The sequence below is a fragment of the Mustela nigripes genome, chromosome 13, assembly GCF_022355385.1.
Source record: "Mustela nigripes isolate SB6536 chromosome 13, MUSNIG.SB6536, whole genome shotgun sequence".
In the NCBI taxonomy this organism is placed as follows: Eukaryota; Metazoa; Chordata; class Mammalia; order Carnivora; family Mustelidae; genus Mustela; species Mustela nigripes.
The window spans coordinates 2,955,082-2,969,931 of record NC_081569.1 but is presented as its reverse complement, the minus strand read 5'-3'; the positions used below and the strand labels follow the sequence as shown (position 1 = coordinate 2,969,931).

Below are 14,850 nucleotides of genomic sequence, written 5' to 3'. Positions count from 1 at the left end.
TAGTAAGATTAAGAGTCACTTATGGTTTGTCTCCCTCCCAATCCCATCTCGGTTCATTCATTCTTCTCCTACCCACTTAAGCCCCCATGTTGCATCACCACTTCCTCATATCAGGGAGATCATATGATAGTTGTCTTTCTCCGCTTGACTTATTTCGCTAAGCATGACACGCTCAAACCATTCTTGATGAGCATTTCTCTCTCACATCCCCCTATCTGTCAGCACCCCCCATTCCTTTGTCAGCTTCTTCAAAATATTTCCACCTTCAAAATCTATCTAGAATCTGATCATTTCCCACCACCTCTGTTGCAACCACACTGGTCCATGCCGCCATCGTCTCTCGGCTGGATTGTGATAACAGCCTCCTCCGTGGTCCCCCCCCACCTCTGTCCTTGTGCCCTGCGATCTGTTCAGGCAATCAAAGCAGCTCTTCGGAAGACTTCCTGTCATTCCTCAAAGCCTTTAGAATAAAAGCCAAATCTTCCCAGTGATCGGCAGAGCTGAGATCTGAGCCCTCTCCCCACCTGCCCCTGCTCTGCCCTTGTCTCCTAGCGTACCTCCCTCACTCCCACCTTTGCAGCCCCAGTGTTCTTTCCTGCCCCTCCGAAGTAGCAGGAGAGTGCCGAGGAAGCCTACAGAGCTGCCTCTCTGAAGAGCATTTTCAAAGGCAGAAAATAAAATACATCCTATTATAAAGAAAACCAGCTATCAAATTCCAGACATGAAAATGTTAATTTCTCAAAAGTGTGATCTAATAGTATAAATGCTTCTTTCCAATGATGCACGCAACTCGAAATCTAGCATCAGGTCCAATAACTACCATAATCTCGAAGTAGTGGTGGCATAAAAGATATTTTGAGGTATCCATACGATGGTCATGCGGAATGGAAATATTTATCCGTGATTTCCATTAGCAGCAGAGTCAAGAGTACTGCTGCCTTGGATTGTTGCTTATGTTCATAGATGATGGAAATGCTTAATGTCACCTAGAGTTAGTGGAAAGGTCATGAACCTTGATTTCCATCTGCGAACCCGGCTGAGGTTAATGGACCCCACGGGAAGAATGTGGTTCTGGGCCGAGGCACCTGCTGTCCCTCCTCCTGAGTGAGAGCCCCACGTGGCCTCCTCAGCTTGGCTAAAGGCCTCGAGTAGACATCCTTTCAAGTTAGAATTGACAGCACTGTTGCTTCCATGTTTTTTACCATGGAGGCATAATGAAGAAGCCAATGTATCCGAAATGCTTCAGGATCTCTCCCTGGAAGAGGTTTTATAACTTAAGAAAAACCTCATTTACATAAACTAATTAATTATAGGAGGTAAGTCTGAATTAAGATCCTTGAATTATAATATTTTCAAACTTCTGTATAGCTTTCAAAAATGCTTAGTCACGAATTAACTCAATAGGAGTTCTTAAAGGAATCTCCTGGAATTAGTAAATAATTTAAATTCACATATATGGAGGCTGGTGAAGGGTTTGAAGAGATTTTTTGAAATAATTTTCACCTTTTTTTTTTTTAAAGATTTATTTATTTATTTATTTGACAGAGAGAGATCACAGGTAGGTAGAGAGGCTGGCAGAGAGAGAGAGGGAAGCAGGCTCCCTGCTGAGCAGAGAGCCCGATATGGGGCTCAATCCCAGGACCCTGAGATCATGACCTGAGCCGAAGGCAGCGGCTTAACCCACTGAGCCACCCAGGCGCCCCAATTTTCACCTTTTTGATCAAAATATTTAAGGAGGTTATTTTCTTCCTAGCTAGTACAACCCTTCACTAAATTACCATGGATCCCAAAATAGTTGTGCGTGAAGGTATGAAGATCTCACCACAGAGTCCATATTTTATCACCTTCTCTGTTTGAGAGAGAACATTGCCATGAATAACCAAGAAGTATCTTGGAGATATAATGATTTTCATCTGGTGGATCCATTCCCTTGTTCAGCTCATTTCTGCATTTGGCAAATATTCCTGTATTTATTTACTCTGCCAGACGCTGTCCTCATAGCCTGCTGGGGAGGCCTGAGATTAATGCAGTAATGATGTTCTGAAAGAGTGCTGGTTGTAGAAGGCCCCTAAAAAACACGAGTTGAGTAAGTATATACAAGGAAGGGTGAGTGGACGAATGAATGAATGGATCTCATGAGTATCTTAGAGCTGGGGGGGGGGCGGGTCCCAAGAGATAGTGTAACTCAGTCTCTTGCCCTCAGTCTTGTCAGTTTTGAGCAATATGGTGTAAGACCTTCAGGAAACCACAAATCCACTGCTGTAGTCTTTAGGCAGAAAATTGGCCCCTCCTAATGTTACCATTTGAAATAATAATAAAGCGTGCAAAAGACATCAAGCATCGACAGCATCGGGAGCCCAAGTGTCCATTTGGACCTGGATGAGGCAACAAGGAATTTCTGCTCATTAGAGCTCTGAGCCAGAATGCCGAGGTTGTGCAGCAAAAATGATGTTGCACACTCGAGAGACACATGAAGCATATCCACTGTATGAAAAGAGTAAATGTTAGGTTGCACATGTGTTGTGTCTCCCCAAAACTCTAGAGAGGCAAGATGAAAACAAAGAGAAGTTTAAAAAAATAAAACTGTTGGTTTATTTGCTAGTTTATTTAACTGAAATTTGCTAAAAGAGGGGATCTTAAAGGTACCTACCTCAAAAAAGAAACGGTAACCATGTGACAGGATTTAGGTGTTAGCTAATGAAGAAGTGGTATCAGTCGTCTTGCAACATACAAGTGTATCAAACCAACAACCACAGTGTTCTGTGTCCATCATAGTTCAGTAGAGTGGCGGGGGCGGCGGCGGTGGGCGGGGGGACCAGCTAGGAGAGAGACAGAAATAAAAATAGGGCTAGAAAGTGTTTTTTAAAAAATCAATGAGAAGTAAAGCCAGAATTAGAAGCAGAAAATAAAACACTCAAAATGAAAGGGGGCACCTGGGTGGCTCAGTGGGTTAAGCCTCTGCCTTTGGCTCAGGTCATGATCTCAGGGTCCTGGGATTGAGCCCCACATTGGACTCTCTGCTCAGCGGGGAGCCTGCTTCCCCACCCCCCCCCCCGCCTCTCTGCCTACTTGTGGTCTCTGTCAAATAAATAAATAAAATCTTTTAAAAAATAAATAAAATGAAAGGAGTAAAGTAGGAGCAAGGTCAGGCTTGCTAGCAGAAAGCCAAAGGCAAGAGCAGCGAGCTAAAAACCATGGTACCTGGTGATGGACTTGGAGGAGAAAGAGTTACCACCCAACTGGTGTTCCTGAGCAAGAGATGGAGCCAAAGGAACAGACACAGAACTTAGAGAAGAGGGGGAGAGGAGAGGAGAGGAGAGAAGGTTTTACTGAGTGGAAACAATGACTGTTTTACAGACAAAATGCCCCAGTGTGTTCCAGGCAAAATTGCTGAACAAAGACTATCTCCTGATCATATCCAGGGAAAAGTTTTGAAAATTTTGGTAATAGAAAGAATCCTGCAGAAATCCAAAAAGATAAAAGGAACCAACAACAGATTGCTGTATTTATTTATTTTTTAAAATATTTTATTTATTTGACAGACAGAGATGACAAGCAGGCAGAGAGGCAGACAGAGAGAGAGAGAGGAGGAAGCAGGCTCCCTGCTGAGCAGAGAGCCCGATGCGGGGCTCGATCCCAGGACCCTGAGATCATGACCTGAGCCGAAGGCAGTAGCTTAACCCACTGAGCCACCCAGCATCCCCAGATTCCTTTAAGAATAATAAAAAGTCTGCTTGCTTTTGGTGATCCAGGAAATCATTGCCAGACCAATGTCAAGAAGAATCTATTCTCCTGTATTTTCTTCTAAGAGTTTTACAGTTTCAAATCTTATGTTTGTCTTTAATCCATTTTATTTTAAATAAATATATATGTGTATATATTATTATATTATATTATTTTGCTTATTTGTATTCTAATCTTGGAGTTTTTTTTCCTTTATTCTAATTTTGGTTTTAGCTTTTTCATCTCTTTCTAGTTCCTTGAAGGGTAAAGCTAGGTTATTAGAGATCTTCCTTCTTTTGGAACATTGGTATTTAATGCTATCAACTTCTTTCTAGTACTGCTTTTTTGCCTCCCACAGGTCTTGCTATGTTGTATGTTTATTTTCATTTGTATTAGGTATTTTCTAATTTCCCTTTTCATTTCTTCTTTGACTCAGTGGTTGCTTAAGACTGTCTTGGTTAATTTCTACATATCTGAATTTTCCAATTTTCCTTCCGGTGCTGATTTCTAGTTTTATGCCCTTGTGGTTGGAAAAGATGCTTTGTGTAGTTTCAGCCTTATTAAATTTGTTGAGACTTGTTTTGTACCCTAATATGTGATCTACCTTGGAGAATGTTTCTTGTGCACTTGAGAAGAGTGTATATCATGCTATTGGTGGGCGGCATAGTCTACGTCTGCCTGTTAAGCCTCTTTAGTTAATAGCGCAGTTCAAGTCTACTGTTTCCTGATTAATTTTCTGTGTGGGCATCCTGTCCATTGCTGAAAGTGGGATATGGAGGTCCCCAACTACTATTGTATTGCTATGTGTTTCTATTTACAGATCTGTCAGTGTTAGTTTTATGTATTTAGGTGCTCCAATACTTAGAGCATATATAGTTATGATTGTTATATATTTATGATTGTTATAGTTTCCTGAAGAATTGACTCTCTTATCAATATATACGATCTTTACATCTTGTAACAGTTTTTTTTTAATTTAATTTTATTTTTTCAGTGTTCCAAGATTCATTGTTTATGCACCCCACCCAGTGCTCCGTGCAGTCCGTGCCCTCCTTAATACCCACCGCCAGGCTACCCAGCCCCTACTGCTCTCCCCTCCAAACCCTCAGTTTTGTAACAGTTTTGACTTGAAGTTATTTTGTCTAGCGTAAACACAGATACCCCTGCTCTCATCAGGTTACTGTTTGCAGGGAGTATCTTTTTCCATCCCTTCACTCTCAGTCTATGTCTGTAAGTCTTTTTTGTAGGCAGCTTACAGTTGGATCTTTTCTTTAAATCAATTCAGCCACTCTGTGCCTTTGATTGAAGAGCTTGATCCATTTATGTTTAAAGTAATTATTGACAGGTAAGGACTTAGGATTGTCACTTTGTCCATTTTTTTCCTGTCTTATTTGTGGTTCTTTCATCTCTTTTCCTCTACTCCTGTCTTCCTTTGTGATTTGTCGATTGTTTTAATAGTGACATGCTTCAGGGTTTTCTTTTGCATCTCTACTGTAGGTATTTTTTGTGCGGTTACTGTGGGGTTACATAAATCATCTAATAGTTATAATTGATTAATTTATAGTTATAATTGATTAAAATTAATTAATTTTAAGGGGATAACAATCTAATACAAAAACTCTATACTTTGTACCTCTCCATCTTCCCACTTTATGTTACACTTACATGTTTTTACATTGAGTATCCTTTGACAAATTTTCGCATTTATAGTCTTACTCCTTTTGTCTTTTAACTTTTATACTACAGCTAAAAGTGATTTATCCTGCTCCATTAGTATTATGGCATTCTGTGTTTGTGAATATATTTACCTTTTCTCATGAGTTTTATACTTTCCTATGCTTTTGTGTTATTGTTTTGTGTCCTTTCATTTCAACGTGCAGAACTCTCTAGCATTTTTTTTAAGATTTTACTTATTTATTTGAGAAAGAGAATGAGAGAGAAAGAGAGAGAGAGAGAACTTGAGAGAGAGAGAGAGAGCATGAGAGGAGAGAGGTCAGCAGGAGAAGCAGACTCCCTGCTGAGCAGGGAGCCCGATGCAGGACTCGATCCTGGGACCCCAGGATCATGACATGAGCCAAAGGCAGTGGTTTAACCAACTGAGTCACCCAGGTGCCCCTCTCTAGCATTTCTTGTGCAGCTGGTCTAATGATGATGAACCCGCTTGGCTTTTGTCTGGGAAGGTTTTTATTTCTCTTTCATTTCTCAAGGACAGTTTTGTTAGGTGTATTATTGGTTGGCCACTTTTTCTTTCAGTAATTTAAATATATCATCAATATTTCATGGCATTGATATACTGTAAGTTAGTTAATGGGTCCCTGTTGTTGGATATGTGACATGTTTCCAGTCTTTTGCTTTTATACAGCTGCATAAATAGAACATTTTTGTATGCAGGCATATTAAGTGCATTGATGCCTAGAAAAGGGGATTACTAGTTTAAAGGAGAAATGCAATTGTAATTTTGGAAGAGTTTGCTAAACTGCTGTCAATCAGTTTATTTTTTTAAGTAAATTGTAACATTAGTGGAACTTAAAATACAGCATTTAATTTCTACTTTATGAGATAAAAGGGAACAAAGAAAGGATAACCAAAAGTCAAAGACCCATAAAATCAGAAAGCATCGGACAATGAGAAGGTAAACCCAGACATATCTGTAATTACCCTAAATATTAATAGGGTTAACATTGCTCTTAAAAGCAAAGGCTCTTAGATTGGATTTCCAAATAAAACCTAATGATACACTATTACAAGAGATATTCCCAAATTAGAGTTATACAGAAAACTGTAAAAATTGTACAAAACAGATTAAGCAGAAGCAAACAGAAACAGAATAACTAGCAGTCATAATAGTCAAATCAGGCAGGACAGGATGGAAGACCCTTAAAAAAGATCAAAAGACAACCATTAAAGAAATGAAATCCACAGTAACCTGTAGTCAACACGAACAGTCATGTGTTAGTTAAGATATAATGCATAAAAACAAAACCAAGAAAAACATAAGGAAAAACTGTGATGAACAGAGATGGGAGCACTTTTTTCCGAACAGGAGAGCTCAAGGAAAAGCAAGTTAGTAAGGACTACTAAAATAATATAAGACTTAATCATAAACATTTAACCTTTCACCCTGAAAAAATTAATATGCCTCCAAGAATATATGGAATTCAAGAATATATAGAACACTTACTGGAAAAAAAAAAAGGATTGTATATTACGCCACAAATACACCTTAGATGTTTCAAGAAACAGAAGTTGTATGGACTGCATTTTTTTTTAAAGATTTTATTTATTTATTTGACAGAGTGAGATCACAGTAGGCCGAGAGGCAGGCAGAGAGAGAGGAGGAAGCAGGCTCCCCACTGAGCAGAGAGCCCGATGCGGGACTCGATCCCAGGATCTTGAGATCATGACCTGAGCCGAAGGCAGCGGCTTAACCCACTGAGCCACCCAGTGCCCTGGACTGCATTTTCTGATTACAGCACTAAAGGCACAACTCCCTTGCAGAAGGTCAGGTGATTAAAATGCCGACAAGTTGGAAATTTTACAATTCCTTGCCAAGGAAGATGCGAACCAAAGAGAAAATCAGATGCGGTTACCACCCATGCGGAAAATCCTCCTGTCCCACAGATTTTATCCTGCACCCTCACCTACGCTCACTTCGTGCATTTCCCTGTCATCATCTCATCGAGTTCCAGTATTCCAATCCTCATTTCTGGGCTAACACTCACACCCCCAGTCTAGGCGTCTCCCCCGGGGCTCCAGATCCGGTCACTCGTGCTCGGATGTCGTCCGGCTCTCTCGGTCCCAACACACGGACAGAAATTTCTCACGTACTCGGTGCCGATCTGCCCTTCCCCAGGTTTACCTGTTTCAGTTCATGTCACCACCCTCTGTCTGCGGGGCGTCCTATGTCCTTCTCTCTTTCATTTCCCCCTGTAAAGTCATTCGCTGTGTCCGAGGGTGTTTTCCTCTGTGATACACAGGAAGCTGACCTGTGTCTCTCTAGACCCACTGCTCCTGCCTCTATGTCCAACCTTTGTCTCTCGCTTTTATAGCCACCCACATGGTCTTCCTGACCCGTGGAGCCCATCTCCCTTGTTTTACATCACATCCAGGTGTTTAAAAATTAATTAATTATTTTTTCGTTCCTTCCCCTCTTTCTTACTCCTTCTCTCTCTCTCTCTCTCCCTTCCTTCCTTCCTCCCTCTTTCTTTTTGGAGAGAGGGAGTGAGAGTGCAAGCAGGGCGGACAGAGAGAGGGGTGGGGATCTTAAACAGGCTCCACCCCCAGCATGGATGGAGCCCAATGCAGGGCTTAGTCTCACAAGCCTGAGATCATGACCGAAGGACCCTGAGATCACGACCGGAGCCCAAACTCAAGAGTCCGATGGTTAACCGACGGAGCCACCCAGGCGGATCCTGCTCAAGCGCCCATCTGGTATTTTCAGATTGTTTAACAGGATCATTGCTGAAAATACTTACATTGGTTCCCATTTCCCTTAAAACAATTCAGTCCAATTCCTTTCTGTGCAGAGTAAATTTTGCATTTATGGCCACCTGCTCACCTCTCAGCCCATCTGCCCTCACTCCTCGACCATGTCCTTTAAGCCCCGGTCATAACAAACGTGCCTGGTTCCCCAAAGGCGCTCTATTTCACTCTGTGTCTAGGACTTAATGCCCGCTGTTCCCTGGGCCTCAAACAATCTGTCCACCGCTGCTCTCCCCTTCACTTGACGTGTTTCTCCTCGTCCTGAGGTATTAGGCTAGGTGTTCTTCAGGTGGGGAATCTTCCCAACTCCTCAGTTTGCATTAAGAGCAGTTGCTTGGGGGCACCTGGGTGGCTCAGTGGGTTAAGCCGCTGCCTTCGGCTCAGGTCATGATCTCAGGGTCCTGGGATCGAGTCCCGCATCGGGCTCTCTGCTCAGCAGGGAGCCTGCTTCCCTTCCTCTCTCTCTGCCTGCCTCTCTGCCTACTTGTGATCTCTCTCTGTCAAATAAATAAATAAAATCTTAAAAAAAAAAAAAAAAAAAAGCAGTTGCTCGGTGACGTCCTCCATGTTCTCCTTTATCATAAGCCCTTACCTCCTTTTACTGCAATCACCTGTTTCCCTCCAAAGCCATCCCTTAAAATTAAGTTTTTTTTTCTTTTTCCTTTTTTTTTTTAAATTAAGTTTCTTGTGGGGCTTAGTTCACCATCATACCCTTAGCCCAGCATTAAGCCTCATGTGAAGTAGGTAGTTTAGAAGCATTCTTTGAATGAATGAATGGTGATAATTGTATTGCATTTCAAAATGCAAGATATGGGGCGCCTGGGTGGCTCAGTGGGTTAAGCCGCTGCCTTTGGCTCAGGTCATGATCTCAAGGTCCTGGGATCGAGTCCCGCATCGGGCTCTCTGCTCAGCAGGGAGCCTGCTTCCTCCTCTCTCTCTGCCTGCCTCTCTGCCTACTTGTGATCTCTCTCTGTCAAATAAATAAATAAATAAAAATCTTTAAAAAAAAATGCAAGATATATAGTCAAAGCTGTACTCAAAAGGAAATTAATAGCTTCGAATGTTTTAATTTTAAAATAAGAAAATTAAAATGAACTCAGGATCAACTCAGAGACTTAGAAATCTCCATGTAAGCTAGAAATAAAAGGATATTTCTTTGCGTTGACAACAACTATCAGACACTAAAAGCAAATATCAGGCTTCAGGAGGAAGCTTTAGTAATATTCCCTTTAAAGTTGGAAATAAGACAAATATACTTGTTGTAACTGCCCCAGTTCTGCATGTTTTAGAGACATTAGTCAATGCAATTGACATTAGTCAATGCAATGCAATACTTAGAAAGAATAGGTACAAATATTGGAAAAGGAGAGATAAGATTATCAGTGTGTAGGTATGATTGCTTTTTATTTAATTTGTATGTGTGTATGTATTTATTTATTATTATTTTTAGAGAGAGAGAGAGCATGAGCAGCAGGGGAAGTCCAGAGGGCAGGAGAGAGAATCTTAAGCAGGCTCCATGCCCAGCACAGAACACAATATGGGGCTTGATCTCACGACTCTGAGATCATGACCTGAGCCAAAATAGTTAGACACTTGACCAACTGAGCCACCCAGGGGCATCTGGTTGTTTACCTTTAAAAAAACCCAAACAGATCAACTGAAAACTATTCAAAATGCAGTTGACCCTTGAATGACACAAGTTTGAACAGTGTAGGCCCACCTTTAAGTGGATTTTTTAAAATAAATGCAATGCAGTCCTGTAAATGCGTTTTCTGTTCCTCATGGTTTTTTTAATAACATTTTTCTCTCGCTGACTGTGGTCTAAGAATATAGGCTTCAATGCATATAACACACAAAATACGTGTAGTTGACTGTGTGTGGTATTGGTGGGCTTCTGTTCAATGGCAGACTGTCGGTACGTAAGTATGGGGGAGTTAAACTCACATGGAATTTTGACGGCAGGGGAGAGGAGTCAGTATCCCTAACCCCCACGTTGTTCAAGCGTCAGCTGTAATGAAGTTCAGGGAGATGATAATACAAGAGAAATACACAAGTATTCACAGCTTCCCATAGCTTTATTGTCAGCAACAGACCATCATAAAACATATTTTTTAGAAGTCTGCTTACTTTGGCAATAAACACACGGTGCCTAGGAATGAGTTCATCAAGAATATGCGAGACCTACCTACATTATGGGTAAGAGATCCGTTCTGGAATAAACCATGTGGGTGTGAATCTTGGCTCCAGTGTGTACTAGCTGGTGACCTCAGGAGAGTCCGACATCTCCGTGTGCATGTGTTTGTAGACGTAACTAGGAAGGCAGATGCACGTGTGATAGCACTTCTCTGGGTGTTCAGGCTCCAGCCCACCGTTGACTTGCCCGGCTTCCTCAGCTGTAACCTGGAGCCAACCAGACCTGCTTCCCAGGGCAGAGAACAGCTGTGGGACTCCGTGTCACAGGCTTCACAGGGCATGCATCTTGCCTAAGATCAGGAACATTGCAAATGTCATGATGAGAGCTGTGACACCTGCTTCTGGGCATAAAACCTCACCAGGCCTGAACATTCCCTCTAAGCAGAGCCCCGAGGAGGAAAACATGTCGCCAAAACCACTTACCTATGGCTGGATCTCGGGGTCTTCTGAGGCCGCCCCAAGAGAGGTTCTTCTGAGTTTTGCATTTCATACCCCAGCAAAATGCTAAGACTTCTCAAGATGGCAGGGGACAAAATTCTATTTCTCATGCTTCTCTCTCTGTCCAGAGGGGATGCTTACAATCTCCGTGCCTCGCTACGTCAACCCAGACTCAAAACTCAACACTTTGTGTTCCCTGAAATTATCCTCCTAGGATCAATGACCCAAGTGTTTTTTTTTTCCCCCCCTAAGGATTTTATATTTTTTTCTGAAGGAGGGATGTTTTGTGGTCGATGGGCAAGTGTTAAAGATTCGTGTTAGATATTTCTGCTTTCCGGAGACTTCTTTGTGATAACTCAGCCCTGGGCATTTCTCTCTGTCTCTGCCTCCAACTCCACCAAATCCTCTTTTCAGCTGCCCTCCTGCTGCCCCCACTCAGCTTTGTATTTCTTCCTTTTTCTGATATGGAGTCACCCCACCCTCTTTGGCTCCTGTTGACGTACAGACATACCCCAGCCAGGCGCCTCATCGACCAAAGCCTGTTGCATTAATGGAACTCGCTATCTGCCCTGGACGATCTGTAGAACTAGAAATAGCCATCTGTCCTGTTATATGTAGTTAAGCCCATTCGCTAACTTGTGGTTAAAATGCTAAACGGTATTTGTCCTGTGGTTCTGTGGCCCTATTCTTAAAGCAATTTGCCTTTGTCATATTTGTTTTTATTCCAAAGGTGTCCCTCAGCCTAATATAACTTGGTTGAAGAGAGGAGGATCTCTGAGTGACAATGTTTCCTTGCTTTTCAATGGATCCCTGTTGTTGCAGAATGTTTCCCTTGAACATGAAGGAACCTATGTCTGCACAGCCACCAATGCTCTTGGAAAGGCAGTGGCAACCTCTGTGCTCCACCTGCTGGGTAAGTGTCAAATGCTTCGGGTTTAAGGGCTTCCTGTAACATGTACAAAGCAGGACCCAGTCCATCTAATGGACATTAGATGGTTTTGACCATGGCTTGCCTCTGCCCACTTACAAACGAGCACCAAATCCGGCATTTTGTCCTACCAGTTCTTCTCTTGGAAGACTGTGACTTTCTTGCTAATATTTCTCTGCCCAAGAACTGGCATATAAGGTTTTCTGCCCAGAATCAAGACCCTTCGTGTACTGCCTCTATATTTGCTTATCTGTTGACCCCATCCCCCATTCCAGGCTACCAATGAGCTCTGTCCTAGTCCACATGATTTCCTGCCCTGTGGTCCAAGAGACTCCCTTCTCTCATGCTGTATCCATAGAAGTATGACCTCTAGGAACACTGCTCTCCAAAGAAGTGTCCCTCACTGCCTTTCTCTTTGGAGAAATGTAGGGCCAACTTCTGTCTCTTACAGAAGAGTTCCTATCTCCTGCGTGAATCCCCTGGATTTTGTTTGACCTCTTTTCTCTGGTCTAACCATTTGGTCTCTGATTAAGTGCCAACACACACTGCTCTCCGATTGTTTCCCCTTTTAACTTACATTTCCTCGGCTAAATTACAAGCCCTTTAATTCTAGAGACCATGTGTGATTTTTTTTTTTTTTTGCACTCCTGAGGATATAATATAGTATAAGGCACACAGTAGGTACTCAATAAATACTAATCAATCGAGTCTTAAGACACCTTACACTTGGGTCAGTAATGTCATTTAGAGAAGTTCATTACAATATGCTATTGGCCCAGGATAACAAGCTGCTTCTGTTTCTGCTATCTGTAGGGATAATTTCTGGAGTTCAAAAAATTCTGATCACCAAAATGGGCTTTAAATTGTTGAGCTTTTGGGACTCAGTGAATAATACTCCTCTTCCCCATCAGGGTTTGGAACCAATTGAGAGTTGATGACAGGACTCCATCAGATGGACACTAGGGATCATTTGTTTTTCCTCTTTGTCTCACCAGCACCTAAGACAGGTGTAGTGAGTGTTAATTAAGTGTTTCACAGATGAATGAAGCTGAGTTGTTGGCAGACCTGGTATGAGATTATTATAGAATCCACTGCGGAACCAAGAGGATGATGGAAAAGAGCCTTCTCCGTGGCTTTTCTTCTTGGCAGTTAGAGACACCTGGGGACATGCACAGGTGGTAGATGGCACTGTGGGGAGTTAGAACACTTGTCATGCCCAAAACACTTCGGTGTTCTTTAACTCTTCTGATGTTTGCCGGAGCACAGGGTTGTGGTGGTCATTTTTAATCCCACTGCATGAATGAGGAGATCTAGAACTCACAGAAAGTTTCCCTGGAGCCCAAATATATAGCCTTCTCTTTGAGCGTTCTTCTTACTACCCCTTGTGGACCATCATCACTGATCAGGAAGGCTCTGGTGTACCTCCATGTGGCCCTTCCCAAAGAGCCCCCACGGTCTTCTGGGATCTTGGAATGAAGATTTTCAACTGATGGGCTTGGCCAAGCCTGTCAGATTCTTGAATGTCTTCCCCGTGCTCTGAGAAGTGCCAGCCTCGTTCCTTGCTTCTGCTCCTCTCCACTCATGAAGCTGCGTGGCCATCTCTCAGCTGCGCCCCATACACCTCTTCTTTCAGGAGTCCCTCCCACCAAGCTCATGCCTTCACTTAACTTGACTGAGGAATTAAGAACGTCTTACACGAAACAGTGCGTGGCATTCCTCCACCTCCCTGCTCTTAAAGCTTCATGGCCTTCCTGAAAGCCCACACTCCCCCCACGTGAGGTCCGCCATGAAACCTCGCTCGTTCTCTTGCTGCCGAGGCTCCTGTTGAGTGGAGGAACTCTGCGAGTCTCAGCTGCCGCCTCCAGTCCCTTCTGAAATTTTGGTGAATCCATTTTTTCCTGCCTTAGCAGGCTATAAACCCTGAAAACATGCAGAAATATCCCATGTTAGCAGAGTTACTCTAACTAAACTCCTACAGCACCCCCACACACCCAAACCCATATGTAACTCCCAGATCTGTGTGAGCCCAAGCCCCCAGGACAGAGCATTTCTTTGGAAAGAGCTGACTTCCTAGTAGTTGTCTTCTTTAAGAACACCCAAGCTGGGACAAGAAGGAGATATTGTTTAACTGGAAAACAAGACTTTTTTCTTTCTTTCTTTTTCTCAGAACAAAGACATTTGGACAGTAAAAGTGTATTTCCCAAGGACCGTAAAAAGCATATGCTCCAGGTGTCCAATGCTGGAACTGACAGCAGTGACCCAACAGGAGAACCCCTACCTCCAGGTTAGAGCTTTTGACTTTTTAAGGATTTACCATTTGTGAGGAGTTGCAAAGAAAAGGATTTAGCTACGAGACTCCATGTTTTACACTTCTCAACAAATAAAATGATTCCTAGGCATTAGGCCAGCTTTCCCCTTGCCCTCAGACTTCTGTGGTTCAACTTGTTCCTTCCATATTGAAACATTTTTTATAAAGAAATCATTCCTGAGGAAGCCTGCAGAGCTCATATCCCAAACACGCTTCATTATTTGTGATACAACAGGGATTGGCTTTCCTGTTTTGAAATGATTGCCAACTTGGTAAATATTCACAGAGGGAAGATTTGCTAAGAATTCTGGAACCAATTCTTTCACTTTTCTCTTTTCATAAGTTTTTTCCCTATACTTACTAACTTTGTTATGCATCACTGTTGGGTCAGGAGAACCCAATCTAAGTATTTCAAGCTTGCAAAACTCTTTAGGAGGCCAGGGGGGAGAGGTAGAGTTAAGAGAATCAGAAATGCTGGAATCACAGGAAAAAGGTACTGATGATCTCAGATTCCCATGACTCAGAAGCGAGTAAGTCACAGAAGGAGAAGCTTCTCTGTGGAGAAGCTACTATTCTGCTTCATGCTTTGTTATACCTCCTACACAGGAATAGTACTAGCTACATTGTTTTGGCCTTTTAAATCTTGAGAAAATGCCTCTCGTTTGCAGAACACATCCCAGAGGATAACTCTGCAGGTAGGGATTCTAGGCTTCCATAGTTCTTAGGCTTCCATATCTCAGATGCAGAGAGGGCATGGAAGAGGAAAATGGTGTTGGGA

At 42.6% G+C, this 14,850-nt stretch overlaps 1 protein-coding gene across 1 annotated transcript in view; it reads left to right on the top strand.

Annotated features, from left to right (window-relative positions):
- ADAMTSL3 (ADAMTS like 3) overlaps positions 1-14,850 on the top strand; it is a 340,647-nt gene that overhangs the window by 304,785 nt on the left and 21,012 nt on the right. Inside the window, exons 24-25 of the mRNA XM_059371168.1 lie at positions 11,567-11,749; positions 13,932-14,048. Coding sequence (XP_059227151.1) covers positions 11,567-11,749; positions 13,932-14,048 — 300 coding nt within the window. The remainder of the gene's footprint in view (positions 1-11,566; positions 11,750-13,931; positions 14,049-14,850) is intronic.